The 21,391-nt window shown below is 44.6% G+C and overlaps 1 protein-coding gene across 8 annotated transcripts in view; it reads right to left on the bottom strand.

The window, feature by feature from the left end:
* PRUNE2 (prune homolog 2 with BCH domain) overlaps positions 1-19,292 on the bottom strand; it is a 242,626-nt gene extending 223,334 nt beyond the window's left edge. For 4 of the 8 annotated variants that reach the window (XM_070590657.1, XM_070590659.1, XM_070590660.1 and 1 more), the window contains exons 1-2: positions 18,872-19,129; positions 12,092-12,191 (exon numbers count right to left, since the gene is read on the bottom strand). In XM_070590657.1, coding sequence (XP_070446758.1) covers positions 12,092-12,181 — 90 coding nt within the window. In that variant the 5' untranslated portion in view covers positions 12,182-12,191; positions 18,872-19,129. Of the gene's footprint in view, positions 1-12,091; positions 12,192-18,454; positions 18,741-18,871 lie in introns of those variants that run through there. The other 4 variants (XR_011531762.1, XM_070590658.1, XM_070590661.1 and 1 more) reach the window with 3 other exon arrangements.
* Positions 19,293-21,391: the final 2,099 nt, after the last annotated feature.

Here is a 21,391-nt window from a genome sequence, read left to right as displayed (position 1 = left end):
ACCTTGGGAGCTAGACTGCTCGGTTTCCAAACTGGCTCCACCCCTTCCTGCCTGTGTGAGTGCAGGCAAGTTAATCACCCCTCTCTACCTCAGTTTCCCCATGTGCAAAATGGGTATAACTGTACCTGCCAAATACAGTTATTGTGAAAACAAAACTATTTAGCTACTATTTAAAGAATATATGTAATGCTCTTGCACATGGTTATATGGCTAGATAACTATCAGTAATACTAGATTTATGAGGAAACCAAGGCCCAAAGAAGTTAAGAAACAAATCCAAGTTCACACAGCTGAGAAGTCACTGAACTTGACATTCTCACTCCATGACCCAAGCTCCTTTCCTTGCACCATGAGGCTGCTCAGGCTGAGTTGATGGGACCTGAGACAAAAGCAGCCATCCAGGCCAGAAGTGCCATGGTGTTCCTGAGTCAACTGCCCCCACAGCACTAACCTGCTTATTTCTACCCATTTCCCTCAAGACCAGTCCCCTAGGGCCAAGCCACTGAACTCTGGACGGAAGTCCTGCACCCCTCCTCTCTGCCCTTGTCTGGAATTTCCCCAAAAGCCATGCAGCTGTCCCCACTCACACAAGCCCCAAACGCACTGTGGTCACCACTAAACCAAGTTCTTTATGGAACAACTCTTAAGGCACTTTCACTCCCCGTAATGAGTGGAGAGCATGAACCTACAGATGAATTCCTCTAAGGGAAATTTTGGCTAGCTTTATCCAGAGGCCAGGAATTAAAGCCCCTACTTTCTGTGTTAATTTTGATTTTATTTATTTATAAGAAATCAGAAACTCAGAAACATAAGTCTGATTGTCTGTCAACTCTAAAATTGGTGGGTTTGGAATCCCCAATATGTTTCTCAGGGATTCAAATACCCAAATGGTAGAAATCATCATCATCATCATCATCATCAACAAAAGCACTCAAATATTTGTATCATGTATCAAATACAGTTCTAAGAGTTTTGCATCTATTATCTAATGTAATCCTCAAGACCCCCTACAAGGAGGATCTATCGTTATTCCTAATTTATATATGAAGAGCTGAGGTACAGGTAATTCAAGGGATGTTCCCAGGCAGTCTTGTTGAATAAATGCTTCCCTGGTGCTCTGAAGGCATTAACCCAGCTTCCCCAAATCCCTAACCCGGGATGCAGATGCAGCCTAAAGTCATCCCAACTGTGGCCATGGAAACGACCCCCACCCGAGCCTCATCTGAAGGCATGAGAGATGACTCAATAGCTGGTGGAGGTTTTCATTGATTAATAATATTACAAACTGCCAAAGAATCTCAGGTTTCTTAATCAAAGTTCTTACTTTGTGAACATCCACCCATTGATATGACCATTAATAGAATGTAAGTGTGGTTCTGTGCAACGTCCCCACAGCAGGATGAATTCTAGTTTTAGAGCACACAGTAGGCTGCATGATTATTCCTAATTATTACCTTTCCTTCCTATAGGAGGATAATACATCCCTGGACAATACCATGTAACTTACAGTACCCACCTATTGGAGGCATGTACTTCCTGCTCCACTAACAGTGGGCGTGGCCACGTGATTTGCTTTGGCTGATGAAATACCAGTAGAAGTAGCTTATTCCAGGTCTGAGCAGAAGCTTTAAGAACGATTGCTGGACCCTTCCAGCTCTCTTACTTTTCTTCTGCCCTGAGAGCAGCCTCTCCCAGGCTGTTCTTGCTCCTTTACCTGCATCCCAGAATGAAGATGGCACTTGGATCCACAGCTGACCCTCGGCAACTTGTAACACAAGTGAGAAATACACCTTTGCTGTTGAAAGCCACTGACATTGGGGATTTCTGCTACTGGAACATAACCTAACGAAAGCTGATGGACACAAAGCACTCTCTAAAATGATTCTTAAAAACTCAAAGAGGTCTGCTGATCATCCCCCAAGCACATGAGCTTTTGAAAGCCACTCTGGGCTCTCCACCATGTTAAGAGAAACAGAATTCTGTGTTAAGGGAAAAGGAATTGCAGAGGGCAAAGGGGCTGTAGGAAATAGAGTGTGAACAAAGAACACGTCAGAGAAGCGGTGACTAAGCAAAAGGCATCAACAAAGGAAGGGCATAAATAATAAAGGAACACCATCCATAACAGGACGTCACGTAGAACATGCACCACTCACAACTGGGAGCAGGGGACAAGGACACAGAAAGCACATAAGCATCCAGATGCCAAAGGAATGCCCGAAAGACCGTATCAAATAAAGACCAGAAAAATTAAGAATAATTTAGGTAAAGAGAGAAACCAAATGGCAATGAGGGGAACTGTGAAGGGTTTTGTTTAAAGAGGATAAAAAAGTTTGATTCAAACGTTCAGTTTCCTGCAGCAAGTTCCCGGGATCAGAGGTGTAACTTTCCCCTGGGATCATTCAAAGGACCTGCTTAAGAGCCTGCACTTCTGAAAACACTGCCACTTCCTTCAGTTCTCTCCTCCCACTCCCTCCTTATAGCTCATTAACATATTTATGGTCCCCTCCTTCGCTGCCAGGCACTGTGAAGCCAAGAGGGCCTGTGTTTTGTATGGGCAAAGTGTAAGAGACGTTAAATAATTCTAACAGCGACACGTGTGAGAAACACACGTTATGTGCAGAGTCTGCCTTACGAGTAGTTAGAACCAATGGCTATCTTTGCGGTGTGACTGCAGAGGGATTCTTTTTTCTTCCCACACCAGTTCCTCCCCCACCTGAAATATAAGCACTGAAGATTTCTTCTTTTGTATTAGATTTGTGTGTGTGAGGCAGACTGGCCCTGAGCTGACATCTGTGCCAATCTTCCTCTATTTTGTGTGGGATGCTGCCACAGCATGGCTTGATAAGCAGTGCTAGGTCTGCACCTAGGATCCAAACCTGTGAACCCTAGGCTGCCGAACCACACGAACTTAACCACTATGCCACCGGGCCAGCCCCTGAATTAGATTTTTAATACCCTAGAAGACATGGCATCATCTCATCAGGTGACTCTACATAGTGTGACTGGATTGCTTGGCTGCTGGAAGGAAAGTGCGGTGAGGCCACACTTCCTCGGAGGAGCATTCCGTTTCAGTTGGGGGCAAGCCCCTCCAGATTCCAACGGACCCTTTAAAGGGGCCATGATGTGCCCCTGCCTCCCAGTGAATCAGTGCTCTGGACCTTCACTGCTCACAAGGTGGTCTGGGGGCTGGCAGTGCTAGCATCACCTGAGAGCTTGTTAGAAGTGCAGAATCCTAGGTCCCACCCCAAACTGTACTGAACCAGAATCTGCATTATAACAGGATCCCCAGACGACTGCTATGCACATGACAGTTTAATAAGCACTTCTGTAATGACCACTCTTCCTGAAGTAAATGCATTGTGCCCCTGAGGCCCTGAGGAGTTTTGAAATGGAAACGTAAGTTAAGACTCTCAGGCACAGCATATGAGAAATTTAGCTCTAACATTCATTAGCTGTGTGCCCTTGAGCAAGTCACTCGACCTCTCTGAGACTCAGTTTCCTCCTTTATACACTGGGTCTAATAACGACTATCTCAGAAGACTGCGGAGAAAGCCAAATCAAAGCGCATATGTAAGCTCTAGAGTAAATACCCACAGGCGTTAACTCCCTTGCTTGCTGGCCCAGAGCAGGTTTTGCTGAGGAGTGAGTGCCAGGGGTGAGAAGCAGGTTTTGAGCAAATCAGGGCAGAGAGAAGGCCAAGCAAAAACTATTGGTCATGGCAAGACACTAGCTTAACTTGGATGTTCCTATCTGGCCCTCCATGTTTTCTGCTCTAGGTCTGTAAAAAAAAAAAAAAAAAAAAAAAGCAGAACTGTATTCAGAAAGGATTTGAAGAGCTAGGAGTTGCGGCACATGAGGATTTACTTCCAGAACCTTCTGCCCCACAGCCTGCTAATTATTTAGCAGATGCGCATGATTTAACAACTACACAGTTAAGTCTCTCAAAGTCAGTGATTTCTTCTCCCATCTCAACGCTTACAAGAAAATATCATCCCAGGCATATTTCCCTTGGCATATCTGAAAAGCTTCCCACCACGACATCCGTAAAGGCATCACAGCACTGTATACAAATCATCCTGTTAGACAATGCATTCCTCTTTAAAAAAAAATCTTACTAGGTTTTTAGGACAACTCATGTCCTATAAACCTGAAATTTTCATTAATTACAGAATTTCAAGCCCAGACTAGCCTTGAGCCCCATCTCTCTAAATTTCCTTTCAATTACGTTCGGATGTGTCCCTTTTTTCACCAGTGTGAATCAGTCAAACTCTTAAGAAACATTAGAAAATGCCGGCAACCCAGGACCTCTATCTATAGGCTTATGCGTCTAATGCATCTTCATCTTTGTACATATTGAATTTAGCAACGATGGGGCCTCTGTCCCGCCATGGCTATAAGAAATGCTGGTCCAGAGCTATATGTGTTTCTTAGTGCGAGTCTTTTTGAAAGAGAAGAATTCAGGTTACACTACCTTCAACTGCATTTAACTAATTACTCCCTATTGCATCAATGTGGGATGCTTTTATGTTTTTGGCCAGTTAATGAATATGATCCAAGTGGAGAGAGAGAGAGAGGGAATTTGACAGAATTACACCTCCTCTGTAGCAAGGAAAGAGTTCCTGTTACAGGCAATTAAACTGCCTTCCCCTGATTACATAGGACTCTCAGCTGAAGTCAATGTCGGTGACATTCAGTCACCTGTTACCCCATTATAGGTATGTGGGATGATGCCCACAGGCCCTCCAGACCCTGCCTCTCAGGAGCCTCCTTCCCGTCACAGGTGACCCTTGGTCTCCCGAGCCTGTGGTCCTCAGCATGTTTCCATCAATCTGCACTTGTGACACAATCCATCAGTCTGCACTTGCAAACTATTCATCAGAGTCCCTCACCCGCAACTCCAGGGCTCAACGCGCTTGCTTTCCTGTGTGTTTCCTGCTACGCGGCTTCAGCTCAAAAGTGTGTCATCTCGGATATTCTCTCCTTGGAAAAGAGCCCTGTATTTTTACTCAGCCATTTTGTTTTAGGGAGATGAATCCAAACCACCAAACTCTCAATGAAACCTTCAAACTCTCTTTTGAAAGGATGGACCAATTTTTTGCTCCTACAGATACTATTGGAAGCAAAGGCTTGGGCATCAGAAGACACAGATTCTATGCCCAACTCTGTCACTTACTGGCTGCGTGTCCTTGGGCAAGGCTGGATTGTACCTCTCTGCCCTTCTTCTTCTCATCTGTGATGTAAATATAATAATGTGTCCTACCCAAGGTTGGCGGAATGAGATCACATAAGTGGAAGCAGTTATGAAATACAACCCTATGTCTTGAATTACACACCAAGTATAACAGCAACTGGTTTGACAGCTCCATAAGGCTCAATCCTTTTGAAATAATTGAGAGAAGAAGTGTAAAGAAAGAGGAAGTGGCCTCCCTAGTCAGATTCTACCTTGTGGTCTCAAATAGCAGCTGTAGCTGGCAGGGATAGATTGTATCAGGATCATCTTAATTGAGCAGCAAGTCAGCTTCAGATTATTTGCTCAAATCCGTATTTTTAAAATTAGCATAGCACCTCCCCACTATACTGTACAGCCTCTCAAATTTATCAGGAGCAGGACCTAGGCGTCAAGAGACCTGAAATTTACGCTTGGCTCTGTCATAGATGTTCTCAGGACAAGTCAACCTTTCTGAATCTGAGTCTTGAAATTTGGTAGATTTCATCTGGAAGTCCATTTGGAAACATTTATCAAGAAGCTTAAGAACATTTATATCTTTTGCTCCAATAATTACATATTTGAAAAGCTATTTTAAGGACATAATCCTAAACAGGATAAAATGTTTCAGGGAGAAAGATGTTTGTTATAGTGTAATTAACAATAGCAAATAAGGAGGGGAAATCAAAATGTTTAACCAAACTATATCTCTTTTATTAAACGATATGCTATTTTTAAGATGTTGATTTGAATACTATGCAATAACATAGGGAAATATTTAATAAATAATGTTAAGTAAAATAAAAATCAGCTTCCAAAATGTATGAATAAAATAGGATTATTTTAATCCTATGCAGAGGAAACAAAGACTAAGAAGACTACTTGCCAAAATATTGCCAACAGTCATGCTTCAATGAAAGTGGGTAATTTTTAGTCTTAGTTTTTCGTTTTTCTAATGTTTACAGTTCATTTTTCAGCTTTCCTCTATTTCCCAAATTTGCTTTAATATTTCTATTTTATAAATAAACGAAGGCTGAAATATAATACCAGGAGGTTGAAATAGACAAAGTCTAAAGTCATCTGTTTCAACGTTAAAGATCTACGCTTCTATAATAGTTTCAAATGTAAATAGTTTCACAGCGAGAAATCACTAGCAAAAGATGGTGGCTATGGAGTGCTGTGTTTAAACACATAGAATCCTGATGTCTATTTCCACACCAGGCCCTGAAGAGACTGGTCAGAGCGTGTCCGGTGGGACATGGCCATCAGGATGGCTGAATATAAATCTTGCTGAGAGCAATAGTCCAACAAAGGGGCCCCTAGCAATAAGCATGGCTCAGTGCCATCAAAGCAGTCTACAGAAATGCCAGTGTATTGAAGAAATCCTCTGAGTATGAATTGGTTTTTACAAAGATGTCATGCTTGGTCAGAAGCCTATTTTGGCATGAAATAACTCCATAGAAGTGAGAAATACATTTTTTCCTCCATAAGGCTCAGCGTGACCTAACGCTTTGGAGGGCTAATGAATTTTTCAAAATGTTTTAAAAGCCAGTTCTGGGATGGCATTTTGATCTGCGTCCACCACAGTGGGTTTATGTCTGGATTTTTCTGGAGGCTGAAGCCAAGACTGATGACACTTCAGAACACAGTCCCAGGTACCAGCCAAGTGGCAAGGATGCAAGCAGTTACGGACCCACCGAAACTGCTCTCCTTCACGCATGGCTTCCTGTTAGGGTCTGACAAAGCAAATCCACAATGAAATAACAGAAGAAATATTCAGCTAGAAAATAAAATTCTCCCTCTTATTTATCTTTTTCTATGAGCTGTATACATTTCCTAAGACCAAGCTTTCAATTTGCCCAGAAACTAAAAAAAAAAAAAAAAAAAAAAAAGACGACAGAAAAGTTCCCCAATGATCTTGGTAAACACTCAAAAGACTAAACAGAACCCGAATCAAAGTTGAGGCTTATATTAACCCACACGGATCAGTTGAAATACTGCTCACCTTTCCCTGAAAGAAGCCAGCCCTCCAAAAGGCAGTGGCTCTGGGAGCTGTTTATTCTGTAGTTGTCAAAGGGTGAGAGAATCCTACCCACTATTTCAGCCAGGAGATGCTGCACGCAAACCAACCAGCTGGTAAGGGTCAGGGGGAAGACGGAAGTTAAAGAAGCGAGAATAGAGGGCAGAGAGCGACTAGCCCCCTTGCCTCTCTGGAGAAGGGCCCAGGGACACTGCCTTCCCAGGGAAGCAGCCAGGCACGTGTCCGCTCAGACACACCCGTGGCAGAAGAGCAGCTGATCTGTGCACCTGCTGAGACACTTCTGTCTTCCCAGAGCCAGGTGCCAGTCTGGCCGGCACCACAGACCACTTGCTAGAGAAAGTGTGTATGAAGAGCACAAAGACAAACAAAACACTTCTCTATTCAGGATGAACTTCTGCCTCGGCTCCTCCTTTTCCATTCTGGAGAGCAAGAGGCAAACAGACACATTTGTCTTTTGCACCCTTCAATTAATTGATGGATAATTTTTCACGGCAAAAAAAAGTTGGACTTTATTGAATTGATGAGCCTTTTTTTTTTAAAGCCACTTACTCTAAAAGTGCTGTTTTTCTCAACTGAGGAAAATAGTTCTGTGGAGTGGGAACTCTTCCATAACAAACTTTTCAAATAATTGAAAGTCCATCAGCAGGCTGCCCTCCCTCTCCGGCTGTCCTTAGGGATCTTATTTTAAAGGTCCGTGGTCATTGCTGCAACTTTTCTGTGGAGTCCAGAACCAGATTTAGTTCTCGACTCAGGATGGGAGTGGGGAGGGGGTTTCTCACATCCTGTACACGCCACAGGCCTATTTATGCCTCCCCACATCAGGCTCACATTTTTAGCACCATCACTCTCCGTCCTGACTCATGGTCACTCGTTATAAACCATGACATTTCACATATCTCGCTCCACTTAAGAACGAGATCTCCTCTGCAAGGGACTTTTTCAGACAACCAAAGGCTTACCCTCCATGTGACAATTTCTGTTTTATTTTTTTCTATTTTAATCATCTGAGTTGGAACTTTATCTGAAATTGCTAATATACCCCACCTTTCTCCTAAATAGGACACTGAGCTTAAACGATCTTCTTCCTTAATTATTCAGGGTCATTACTGTGAACATCACTGATGCTATGGCCCCCAGAGACGATGAAGATGTTTAGGACTATTTGCCTACACCAGATGGAACAGCACTTATGAGAGCTTGGGTCTGCTTCTTATAGGTTCTCTTTGGTTTGGGGTTTGTTTGTGTGATTCCTCATTGTAAGTTATCACCAATTACAGCCTCTAGCAACCTCCTCTCCTTCCATCACCCCCATCTGAGAAAACCAAGCTCGTGAGTATTCTGTCAAAGCGCCAATTAAGTAATGACGATGACGATGACATTCGCATGTCTTTGCTGTGTTCCCAGCATCCTCTGAATGATTTGCAGGTGTCACCTCACAAATGGGCTCCGAGATAGAGTTTGGGGGATTTTCCTGTGAGAAAAGAACTAATTATAATGTTTTCAATAATCAATTTTAGTTGTCTGAAGGAAAGCTGCCTTTGCATAATTCCCAGTTTTCAGGAGACCTCGGGTTGTCTGATGCTGCCAGATAAGTGAATTCCAGGCCCACAACCTGCTGCGCGTGCGACTCATTCCATGCTGGATCTCCTTTTCTCCTGGCCGCTCTGCAAACTTGCTTCCCACTTGAATCCTTTTATTCTTCTCTTTTCTCCTATTTCCCTTCCAACTGCATCTGCACCTTCCTTCTTGCTTTTCTCCCCCTCTTCCTTTATTCCTGTAAGTGTCTTGAGTATAACTAGGAGTTTTCTGGGGCGACGCTAAGCCAGCAGACTCCAGAGCAAAAAGTAGGCTCAGCCCAACTAGAGCTGAGTCCTGATCCCAGCTCATCTCCTTGCTACTGTGTCAGCCAGAGTGAGCTCACCCACCTTACAATCGAGCAAAGTATCCTTAACTTCTCCAGCAACAGAGCGGCAACAACAAAGAAATCTGCAAAACCGACTTCAATTTTTTAAAAAAGGAATCAAAAATTCACTAAATACCCACAATATTTCTAGTCACTCTCAGGGTCACACATCCTATCTTCCAAATAGTTTACCAGTCTCTATTTTTCTTTCACATGGGCATACAGTAAGAAAAGTCTCCCAATTTATTCAACCAAATCATAGACAGCCCGGCACCATATTTTTCTCAAAGCACGTTCTCAATAATATGGTTGCTTGCTTGGTTATTTGAGGGTTTTTCATATAAAACAGTCAACAGAGAGAAATGAATCTCTCTTGGGTCAAAGTGAACTTACCACCCAATCCTTCTATAAACCTGTCAAGTTGTTTTCTCTCTCTCTCTTTTTTTTTTGGTGAGGAAGATTGGCCTTCAGCTAACATCTGTTGGCAACCTTCCCCTTTTTTGCTTGAGGAAGATTGTTGCCGAGCTAACATCTGTGCCAATCTCCCTCCATTTTGTATATGGGATGCCGCCACAGCATGGCTTGATGAGTGGTGTGCAGGTCTGTACCCAGGATCCAGACCTGTGATTCCCCAGGCAGCTGAAGCAGAGTGCACAAACATAACCATTATGCCACTGGGCTGGCCCCAAGTTGTGCATTTTTTATTTGAAGAGAATTAAATGTTCCGGGAGATCTGGTGGGAAGAGGCACTTACGGATGAGGGAGAGGGTCCTGGAACGGGAGTCAGGTGATCTGGGAGCCAAGTCTGGCTCTGCTCTGTATTGGCTGTGGAACCTCGGGCAAAAGTCTTGCCTCACTAAGCTTCAGTTTCCTCAAATGCAAAGGGAGAATAATAGCTACCTCACAAGACCACTGTGGGCACTAAGTGAAAAAACGTGTCTCTTAGAGCTAAGACAGATATTCAACAAATTTTAGTTGAACTAAAAGGAGCTAAGTATTATCCGTGTTTCAGTGAAATACAGATAAAGCTTCCTGGCTCTCTTGTCCACCAGTGGCTCTTTCCATGTTTTTATTACTGTGGATGGAGAACATATTCTTGTCTTAGTATATGCATACCTGCTACAGACCTAATGTATTATTGTGCTTATTTTCCAAAGGAGGAAACTGAGACTCAGCTAACGTTGCCTGACTAGCAAGTAAAAATGGCAAAGTCAGGCTTTGAAATCAGGCACCTGGCTCGAGAGCCCAGGCTCTTAGCCACCACGCCCTTCTGCATTTAGGGGAAAGAAGTGAAGAAGAGGACAAGAGAATCTCTAAGCTTCCAACAAACCCAAAAATGCTCTAGGAAACTCTTCCTAAATCTTCCTATTTAGGGCTGTCAGCTTCTACTGGGGGCTGCCTCATGGCTTCCAGGTTATGGGCTCAGCTATAGGAAAGTGTGGTTATTGCTGCTCCCAGGGAAGCCACCAATCATTAAGGATGTGAACACAGTACACTTTTGATGGTGTGGATGTCTACTTTCAGTGACCTGTTTTGAAGCCCCCACACAATAGTCTCAGTTACTAAAAAAGCTAATTCCCAAATGTGAGTAGAGGAACCCTGAACTAGACCAGACCTGTTGCCAAAATATATTCAAGATCACATACATTATTATAAAATACTGGTGTCCAAAAAGGATAAGCCACTTATTTAAGAGATACATACACATTAAAGCAAAAGAACATTAAAACAAGTATAAAAAGATAGAAATTAAGCAATAAAAGTAAGAAAAATTTATTTCAGAAATACTAGCCCAAGGAAATTAAGCACCAACATAGCTTGGAGCTTCCTGGCAGCCAAAGCAAAGAATAGCAAATGCATGGAGTCAAAGATATGCAATTTTTCTAGATATCTATCATTTCAAAAAGACTCTTGCAGCACAGGCTCATAAGAATACCTGGAAAAGTCTGACCACATCCCAAAGAGTTAGATGAAGTGGAAGACCATGAACTGCTCTACCACAAACAGTCCTGCTGGTTGGACGAGCGGTCTGACCAGGTTTATCCCATGCATGAGGTCTGCAGTGCCAGGGCTGGACAGAAATACTAATGAGGCCAGTCAGGAATGCCTTCACCTTTCCTCTTAAGGACTCTGAAAAGCTTCCCCGCCAGTCTCTCTCATGACATCAGTACTGGTCCAGAGGCAGCAGAACAGGCTGGGCAGACTTGCTGTAGTGGCTGGGATTGGCGAGTCCAATTTTTCACCTTTGAACCACACAACGGAGGATCTACGGCTCTGACAGTCCCACTCTGTTTGCTGATCTGCCCAATGTGGTTCTGCAGAGGCCCCACTCCCCTCCTCTGCCTCTCTCCAACCCATTCGTGCTTTAATTCAACCAATATTTACAGATTCCAAATAGTCATGCATAAAAACTAGCCCCGTTACTTTGAAGTAACAATTTGTATGAAGTACACACCATGTGCAAAGTGCTGTCTGGCGCTCCTTGACCTTAATGTTTCCCACCTTCTACTAAACCAACCTAGATTCCTGCATACTGTTGCCAGCCCTTCTTCGGATTCGGATCTCTAGGAGTCTGCACCTGACCATCCACTTATTCATATTTGAGCCACTACAATGTGTGATGCTTTGTGCAAGACTCTTGCCTTATGGCTTCATTCATTCTAAAAACACATCGCTCTTTTTGTGCTTAGCACAGTCACGGCTCATGGTCCCAAGAAGCATCTGAAGTGTATAGCAGCTCCAAAGCACTGGATGCTGGATAAACTGATCTGTGTGTTTGTTCCTTGTCCATCAACTGGTCCCTATAAGCGGAGAGAATGCCTCTCCCTCATCTTTTTTTAAAGAACAGACTTAAGTATGCCCCGGCAGGAAAGAAGTAAGGAAGATCTTCATGCAGCAGTTCTTTAAGATTGATGGCAAGGTCCAAACCGATACAGCCTACCCTGATGGTTTTAAGGACGTCATCAGCATTGACAAGACGAGGGAGACTTTCTGTCTGATCCACGACACCAAGTGTTGCTTTGCTGTTCATTGTATTATACCTGAGGAGGCCAAGAACAAGTTGCGCAAAGTGAGAAAGATCTTTATGGGCACAAAAGGAATTCCTCATCTGATGACCGAGGATGCTCACGCATTCCACTACCCGGATCCCCTCGTCAAAGTGAACGATGCCTTTCAGATCGATTTGGAGACTGGCAAGATTAGCAAGTTCATCAGGTCTGACACTGGTGACCTGTGTATGGTGAGCAGAGGTGCTAAGCTGGGAAGAATTGGTGCGATCACCAACAGTGAGAGACATCTTGGTTCTTTTGATGTGGTCCATGTGAAAGACGCCAACGGCAACAGCTTTGCCACTTGGCTCTCCAACATTTTCATTACTGCAAAGACAGCAAACGACGGCTTTCTCTTCCCTGAGGAAAACATTATCGTCTCACCATTGCTGAAGAGAGACACGAGAGACTGCCAGGCAAACAGAGCAGTGGGTGAAATGATCTCTAAGTGACACGTTGGAAGGGTCTTTGTACTTAATTAAAGATAATATGGCATGATTAATTGCAAAAAGAAAAAACAAAACAAAACCTACTTACTGAACACAAGGCACTGCACCAAGCCCTGGAGACACAATGGTGAGAAAAATCATACAGAGACCCAGGTCTCTACGCCTACCAATCAAACAAACGTGCCCAATGGACATATAATGACAAGCTGAGATAAGTGATCTAAAAACATCATCAAAAAACCTGACTTAGACTGGGGCGGGGGCAGTCATTCAGCAAAGGCTTCCCTTCTTCTTCACCTAATCTGAAGAAGGAGCAGTTATTTAAGCCAAGGGGAGCAGGCGGAAAAGCCAGAAGAAGTTGAACAGCAGACTGGCCCAGATCCCAGGGTCATGTTAAGAGTGTTGTCTGTTCTCCTAAGAGCGGTAGAAAGTGACGATGAAGTTCTAAGGGAGGGGTGGGAGTTGTGGAAGATGCTTTCACAGTGATCTCCGTGGCAGCAGTGAGAGAGTTTGCAGGAGACCGGCTAGCCCACCGTTGCAGTCATCTGGATGACGTAAGATGCCTGGGATATAGCAGTGGGGAAGGGATGGAGGAGGAGAAAGCTCCCGGTTGGAGAAACTGCATGAATAACGATGCCATTCACTGAGATAAGGAACTGCAAAAAAAGGACCAGCTTCGGGGCAAATGGAGAGAAGCAGTCATCGTTCCAGGTTTTGTGCTAAGAGCTGTAGGCACATTATTTTGGCTTTATCAACAAACCTGTAAAGTAGGCATCACTATCCCATTTTTCAGATTAAAAACGCAAGACTGTGTTATCAACTTAGTTTTCCTAACTCAGACTTTGTGGGTCTGATTTTTCAGGGTAATCTAGTGTCCAATTAACCTCTCAAGAACTCTTAAGAAGAAAGATTACCTTTCCCAGGAAACCAAAGCCCAAAGCACAGGGCTCAGGTAGAAATGGATCTGGGACATTGCCAGAGATTTTGAGCAGGCTGCTCTGGGATATGTGGCAGGGCAGCCATATATGATTGCACAGGCTGCGTACTGCACAAACCCAGAGGGCGCCAGTCAATAAAAGTCCACGTGAATGCTGCCTCCTGAATATAGCAGGCCTGCCGCTCCCCAGTTTCTTTTCAAAGAGGACACCAAACTCCATGACTTTCCCAAAAACCCGAGGGTTCAAGAAGAATCAATAACGGAGACAACACCGTGCACTTTCTCTCTCTGGTCCCCAGATGCTCTTTCCTCATTTGCAGCCTTCATCCAGACTCAGGTATTCCTCCTTCCCCATTTTCTTTGCTCAACTAGCTCTCCAAGGAGGGACAGGTGTAAGAAGAGCAATGCCTCCATCAGCAAGTCACCATTGCTTACAGGAGCTCCCCAGACTGGCGCACCAAACCCCAAACGCTGTTAATATCTGCCTCAATAAAAGCTACATGGAAACAAACAGGTTATACCAAAGCTCTCACCTTTTGCCTAGTTAACATAAAATATTCCCCAAATGACTGAGTAAACGGTGTCCTTGACCACCTGAACACATGTGCTCCCATGTGGACCCAAGGTGCTGTCTGAATGACAGTGACCAATTCTTTACCTTGGAGGCAGATCAGCCCACTCTGGAATTTATGCTGAAAAGTCTGGTTCTTCTCCAAAGGCCTTGGGGCTGGGACAATCCACAGCTCTTGGTCTGAAAGCTCCAGGCAGTGAGAAATGGAGCTGACTCCAGGACTAAAGCAATCAAGGGCTCATCTCATCAGTCCCTAAGGGGGTGGCATCACATTCACAGAAGGGCTTGGATTCCTGAATTTCCGGCTCCTGAATGCTCTGGCAAGAGGCACAGTCTTCAAGTGCACTTTCCCTCCCTTATGGTGGGGAGGGAGCTGCTCCCGTGGTCTGTGATCAGAAGGAGCTCAGCTCCCCAAATGAAACTGCCAGGCCAGCGTTTCCATCACTACTAGTCCTTACCACAGCGGCCCGTTAAAAGGTATGGAGCACTCACTTTAAAGATGCTTTTTATTGACAAGCATGACCTTCTTCCTATGAAGGAAATCAGGAAGAATGCAGGGTTTTTCTTTCTTTATTTAAACCCTATCTCCTCTATCAACTCTAATGTGCTTGTTCATTTAGAGCTTTGAATGTGCTTTCTTGTCCCCATGCCACATCCCACAGAGTATGAGTTAACATTTCGATCACCCAGAATTTTTCTTCTATAGAAGTCCACATACTGACCCAAACCCACCACAGAAATGAGCCCTCCATCTGCAGCTGTCACGGCCGAAGTGGCAGGTGCATTCCCCAAACTGTAGTGGCGACCCTCTCTCCACCCTCTCTTTGAAACAGCATTCCTGGGACGGTGATGTGCTCTGCATCCTTCCAGTGGCAGCTGACACTGCCCCCCCCCCCACATACCAAAGGCTGACTCATGACCCACGTCGTAGCGCATGTGAGCTGCAGTGACCTCCACCCATGACTAGCTGCTTGAATTGCATCAGCTGGGGAGGTGTGGGCAGTGGGAGAGGTTCAGCAGCCAGTTGACCCAGTGTGGGGACCCTGGCTGCCTCCCAGCCAGAGCCCCAGGGCTCCGATTCCTCATTTAATTAAATTTTTTCCCCAAAGTTCACGGGACCTTGGACCACTTACTGCCATCATGAGGCCATCTTAGCCTGTATACTTTTCTGAGCTGGCCACTATGAAATTGGAGGGCATTTCCCAAATCACAGCCTAGGGCAGGGGCCCTCATTCCCTACCCTCCTTCAACGTCTCTTACCACAGAAATGGTACAACTGAGAATGACTAAGACACCACCATAGAAATGGCATAACTAAAAATGGAAAGCATGGCTAAAATTTAAAGACTGTCCTGGAACTAGAAAATTTGATCTCCCTTCCTATTCCAGGTCTGAATGCGCAGGTGGAAGAAAAGCCAGGTGGGCACTGACAGGAGAAAAAAAAAAATGTGTTTTCCCCCTCATTTCTAGATCTAGCAATGAGTGTCCAGATCAGAAACATCACTGGGCTCTCACGTCGGGGGCGTGAACGCAGGTAAGAAGCATCACCATTTGATGACAGTCTGTGTTGTTGAGGGTCTAGCTTTCATATGCTGACACTACTGTCTCGATTGCTTTAACAAGAATTGTGTCGATTCCATTTTTGTCAGTTTCTATTTGTCAACAAGGCACCATTTCTGGAGAGCGTGTTTGGCACGAGCGACCACTCCCCTTTCTGCCCTCCACCTTCAGAGGAGGTTTTTTACAAAGAAGCTTTGGGCACCCAAGCCTGTCCTAACCAGGCAGGAGGCAGGTGCCCTAGGGGAGCATTTGAGCACCAGGAGGGGTGATCCCTCTGAGGCCACAGTTTTTTGCCACTTCTCATAAATACCCAGTATTCTCGGGAATGAAGGGTGGGTATTGGAAGGAGAGCTTTAGGAACAAGGGGAAATAGGATTATATCAGTGAATCTGCCTCAATTAGAGGACCAGCAGGACCACACTGGGATGAAAAACAGAATTGAGAGAGTGTTCTCCCAATTTCTACAGAATTAAGCTCCAAACTACTTGACCAAAATTCAAAAATATCCCTTCCCCTTCCAAGATTTCTGCTCTACCCAAAGGCCTGGCCTAGAATAGAGAGCTATTTCTCTCCTCCCAATGAGAGATGAATAATAGATGCTCCTAGTAGAGGGCAGAGGAACAGAAACAATTTCTCCAAAGTTTTGATTACTGGAGATTTTATCTGTGGCTAATAGCAATTGCATTTTGCAATTTAAAATTCCTTTGGTCTATTGGAATTAGCAGGCACCAGTGATGATGAGATTATGTTAAGACTTTGGGAGGAACATTGACTATTTCAAAGCATTAAAATATATATACCATGCCTGAAGAATAGCAAAGCAAGAGGACAACTGGCAAAAACCTGCCAATTAGACCTTTTTTAGGTATCATATAGATAAGTCTATATTAATGCCTGATGGAAAATAGCTTAAACATAACACCTAAATTCTACCTAATTCTGGTCTAATAAGCCTTAAGTGAGAACTAGCATGATAATTTTCTTCTCCTTAAAATGTTTTCCCAAGCATTAGCCTAATTTTTAAAAATCCTACTATTTTATTATGAATAAACTTCTCACAAATGATTAATTATTTGTTAATTATTGATGCAATTTTTTCTCCCCCAAAAAGGTTATCTATCCTCTAAAGCAAAAGGTTATCTATTACTATAGTTTAATGTTGCATACTAAGTAAACATTTTATTCACCTAGAAAATGTAATTTGTCAGGGGAAATGTGACACTATAAGTGACCAAAACACCTTTGCTGCGGCTGAATATGAAAAGCTAATTGTGATGGCTAACAAGAAATCTATTCCAAGAAAAAAATAAAATTAGCCATAATTGTTCTTCTGGCTAAAGCAAGAAACTGAGAACAGCATTTCAAACAACCTCTTCTTTTTCCTGTCTTTTCTTTTTTTTTTTTTTTTTAATGATGCAGAGCAATTGCTCGTCTAATGAAGGGACTCGGTAAATAAACTTACACATTACTCAACTGATTACTCTGAAATAGGGAATTTTCCCATCCCAGCAATTGCTCATCAAAAATGAGACAAGCCTCTTGCTCACATCAGACCCCACGATCTAAATGCTCATTGTTTAAAACAAATGTTACAGGAGTGGGGCACAGGTGCAGTCTAAAACCGCATTTATTGTCAATTGCCATTCATTTTCATCCACACGCGCACACACAAAAACAAAAATAAGTTGCCAAAATTGACTTCCTTTATGACCATTTCTCATTCATTGTTAGGTAAAGAACAAAGAGCATACTTATACTATCAGAAATGCAAGGGAGATTCCACGATCAGTATTTTCTTTCCTGTGCTCAGGTAAAACTATGGGAGAGAGAGCAATAAACACAAAAATGATCACAAACTTTCTCAATTCCGAAATCCCCACAAACATTCAACTCTCTGGGAGGCTTATAGCAGAAAACAAAGTAATTATGTTAGCATTAATAAACTTAGTGGTCTTTTTAAAGATACTTACAGTGAAAGCCTCTTAAGAATCACACTTCCGTCTGCACTCCCCTTGTGGTGTCTGCACTCCCCTTGTGGTGCGAGGTAAAGAAGTTACAGTAACAACCCTGCAAACACCCTGCCTTGTGATTAAGACCTCACCTTAATGCAGAGTTTGTATTTTGGCTTCTACGAAGGTTTAAAGGTTAAAAGCATCATAAACTATGCATTCGCTCCTATGCCAGGCCCATAAAAGGTGCTTTCACTGTTCATTAAAGATATTGTTTCTAAATGGGCAGAGGCTTTTTTTTTTTAAGTGCAGAAACAGAAACATTTCCATTATGTCTATTACTGCTTTGCTGGAGAGCCAAAACAATTTGGAATTAGGAAACTGCTGGAATCTGTTGTTCCAGAATGTGTAGCAACTGTCAACAGACACACTGAAATTACCACTCGCTCCTCGGACAGCGGTAGGTTAAACACAGCCGACCAACATGCCGGTCTCCTCCCAGGAGAACAATAGTCTGACAAACCCCACATCACCAGCAACAGTTGGGGCTTTCCCCTTCTGCCTGTGCCCCAAGTTCGAGATCTGAGTGGGGACCAGAGAGACTCGGTTCACACTAGAATATCCCGAACTCCTGCACTGGAGCAAGCTCTGTGTGAGGGATGCTGGGGTAAACTGCGCATTCGCACGCTTCCTTCCTAGTCGGCACCGTGATTTTCTCACTTACGTTTTGCCACCCCCTCCAGCTAAAGTGCAGTTCTAAGGGATTATTCTTTTTCTTTTACACTTACGCGTACTGTATCTGCAGAAGGCTGAGCTCTTTTTCTCAAGGAGTGCCACACCCATTCATCCTCCAGCCTTCAGGAGCAAATTGCAGATTTGACTGGATCTGCCTCTCTCCAACCTCAGGCCAAAGGGACCAAAACTGGACACACGGCACCCAACTTCAGCCAGGCCACGACCACCTCCAGATCGGCACTTTGGCTGTGGGGGAGGATTATGGAGACAGACTGCTTGCTGTAAGCACCAGAGTTCCAGAGATTCTTTCCAGAGGACAGCCTGCACACCCTGACAACTAAGTGGCAAAGTTGTTTCTTCCTCCTTTGCTGCAATGCCCTTTCCTCTCGATCAGCTCACACATGCCCGCGGGCGCGCACACACACAAACACACACATACTCACACACACAGCCTTGCTCCTTCAACTTACCAGTTTAGACTTGGCGCGTTGCAAAAATTCTTCCATGTCGTTGCGAGAGGTTTGGACCGGGGGTACCCGGAGGGCGCGGAGGAAGATCCCCGCCTGGCGAGAAGAGCAGGGTCTCGGGAAAGTGGCCCGCCAGGGCGCCGCGGCTGGCTGCTCCCTCCTACCGCTCGGAGGCGGCTGAGGCTGTGGCTGCGCCCTCGGCTGTCGCGTCCCAGGGCTCTCCGCCCCACCCCCGCGCCCCGCCGCCCGCTCAGGCCGTCCGACTCTGCCCTAATAAGGAAAGTGGGTGTGACTCCCGGGAGCCCCGGGGCGCGGCCCGCACGCTGGCTGGCACGCGCCTGCGGGGCTGAAGCTTGAGGCCAGGGCGCAGGGGCGGGGATGTTGGGGGGATGGCGAGGGGCTCCTCGGCCAATCGCAGGGCCCCGCTGTGGCCTCCTGACGTGGCGCGCCGAAAGATGCTGCAACCATGGACAGCGCCCAGAAGTGCGAGCCAAGAGCAAGGGGCTGCTGCAGAGGGAGGCTCTGCCGCAGGCACCGACACTGTCAGCCAGGCAAGGTGGGAAGAGGGACAAGGGGGAAAGAGGCCCCGGGAGAGCCCCTCTCCTCAGCCAGCGCCCCCCTGGCTGGCTGGCACGTTACAGAGAGCTCCAGCGATCAGTTAATGAGCTGGCTCTGCTGGCCTGGCCAGGGGATGTACTCAGCCGGACTGAAGGCGGGGGTGGGGGTGGGGGACTGTGTTACCAAAAGCAGTACGACCTTGATGGAAAATAATCAGAAGAGCAAGCTGGGAGGTTGTGCTAGGCTGCATCTTTCTTCCTTACCAGCAAAACATACCCACCCAGCGACGGGCATCTGCAGTTCGCCCCAACTGGGTGCCCTTATGTTGGCCCTGGGGCTGATGCATAGATGCATCCTTCTGCAGTCTCCATCCACTCTCTGATGTGTATGCTCAGCGGAAGCTGGGGCAATTAAACCTTCCTAAGGCATAAGGGTCTGTGTTTCTACAAGATCCTCAGATAATTCTGTGCATATTAAAGTTTGAGAAGTACTGCAATAAACAATTCATAGCTATGAACCTTATTTTAAGCCCTAGAGTTTTGTTGTGTGTACTTTCTAGTCTTATCAGGTCCCCAGATAGACTACCTCAGGCTTTCTCTTACATCTGGGCCTTTGCACATCTCCTTCTAACACCCTTCTTGCCCTCTCCCTAGCCTCCACTCCCTGGCTAACTCATGCTTCAGCTGTCAGCTTAGAGAGGTGGTCTCAACCCTGACTGCACATTAAAATTATATTATAATCAGCCTAGGCTTTAAAAACACTTATTCCCAGGCTCCATCACAGACGACCTGAATCAGTATGTCTGGGAGTGGGGCCACAGCATCAGTTCAGTGCAAAAGCGCCCCAGCTGATTCTGATGTGCAGCCCAAGTAGGATCCTCTGCTTTTCAATGGTTCTCAAACTTTAGGGTGTATCTGAACCACTTAGTGATCTATTGAAACACAGATTTCAGTGTCTCATCCCCAGCATTTCAGGCTTAACAGGTCTGGCTTAATGGGCCTGAGAATTCCCATCTTTAACAGTGTCCCAGGGTTTGCTGATGCTGCTGATTCAGGTAGTATACTTTGACAATAAATGGCTTAAAAGTTATCTTCCTCCAGGAAGCCTTCTCTGATGTGTTTCTCCCTTTTCACTCCCAGAATGAATCAGTTGCCCTGTCCATGTTCTCTCATAGCAACCTATATTTTCTACTCTACTATAAATTGCCTGATTATTGTCTGTGTTCTCCACCAGGCTGTGAGTTCCGTAAGAACAAGGATCTTACTTGTCTCATTCATCGATGTTTCCCTAACACCGTTCATGTCATATATAGATCCTCAATAAGTGTATTTTAATGAATAAATGTACATATGGAAGGTTTTTTGCTCTGTGTGTGTGTGTGTGTGAGAGAGAGAGAGAGAGAGAGAGATTATCCAATTATTTTTATCAGGAGGAGACAATGAAAAGAAATCAGCAGAGTCTGCAGATCTGATTAAAGGAGAGTGATAGGAAGATTAAGCCCTGATTTACATTCCGGTGATGAGCTGTGTGGAAGCTGCAGATTCTATCTGTTTCCTTGCTGACTTAAGTGATTTTAAAAACCCAAGTAAAACAAGTGTTTCATCAGCCTTTATGTCTGTGAAGTTGATCACAATTCAAGTAACATTACTGAGAAAAATTCCCAAGAATTCCTTGCCTCTGACTCCATTGGGGAATTTAGTGACAATCATATAATTCTGTATCATTCCTCTGCCTTTTGATTTTAAACATTCTGGGTAGATTTTATACAGCCTTGAAATTAAAAAAAAAAAAATTCTGATGGGTTCAAATTCCACATCTACCTCTTAGAGTTTTTCTCCACCAACAGTGTCCCTGCAAAAGTTTATCAAAAGTTACCTCTTCCAGGAAGCCTTCCTGAACTGGCCACCTGTATTAGTTTCTTGAGGCTGCTGCAACAAATTACCACAAACAGTGGCTTAAAGCAAC

Source organism: Equus przewalskii, chromosome 22 (genome assembly GCF_037783145.1).
Source record: "Equus przewalskii isolate Varuska chromosome 22, EquPr2, whole genome shotgun sequence".
Lineage (NCBI taxonomy): Eukaryota > Metazoa > Chordata > Mammalia > Perissodactyla > Equidae > Equus > Equus przewalskii.
Note: the sequence above shows the minus strand (reverse complement) of the source record. Positions and strands in the feature narration are given on the sequence as shown.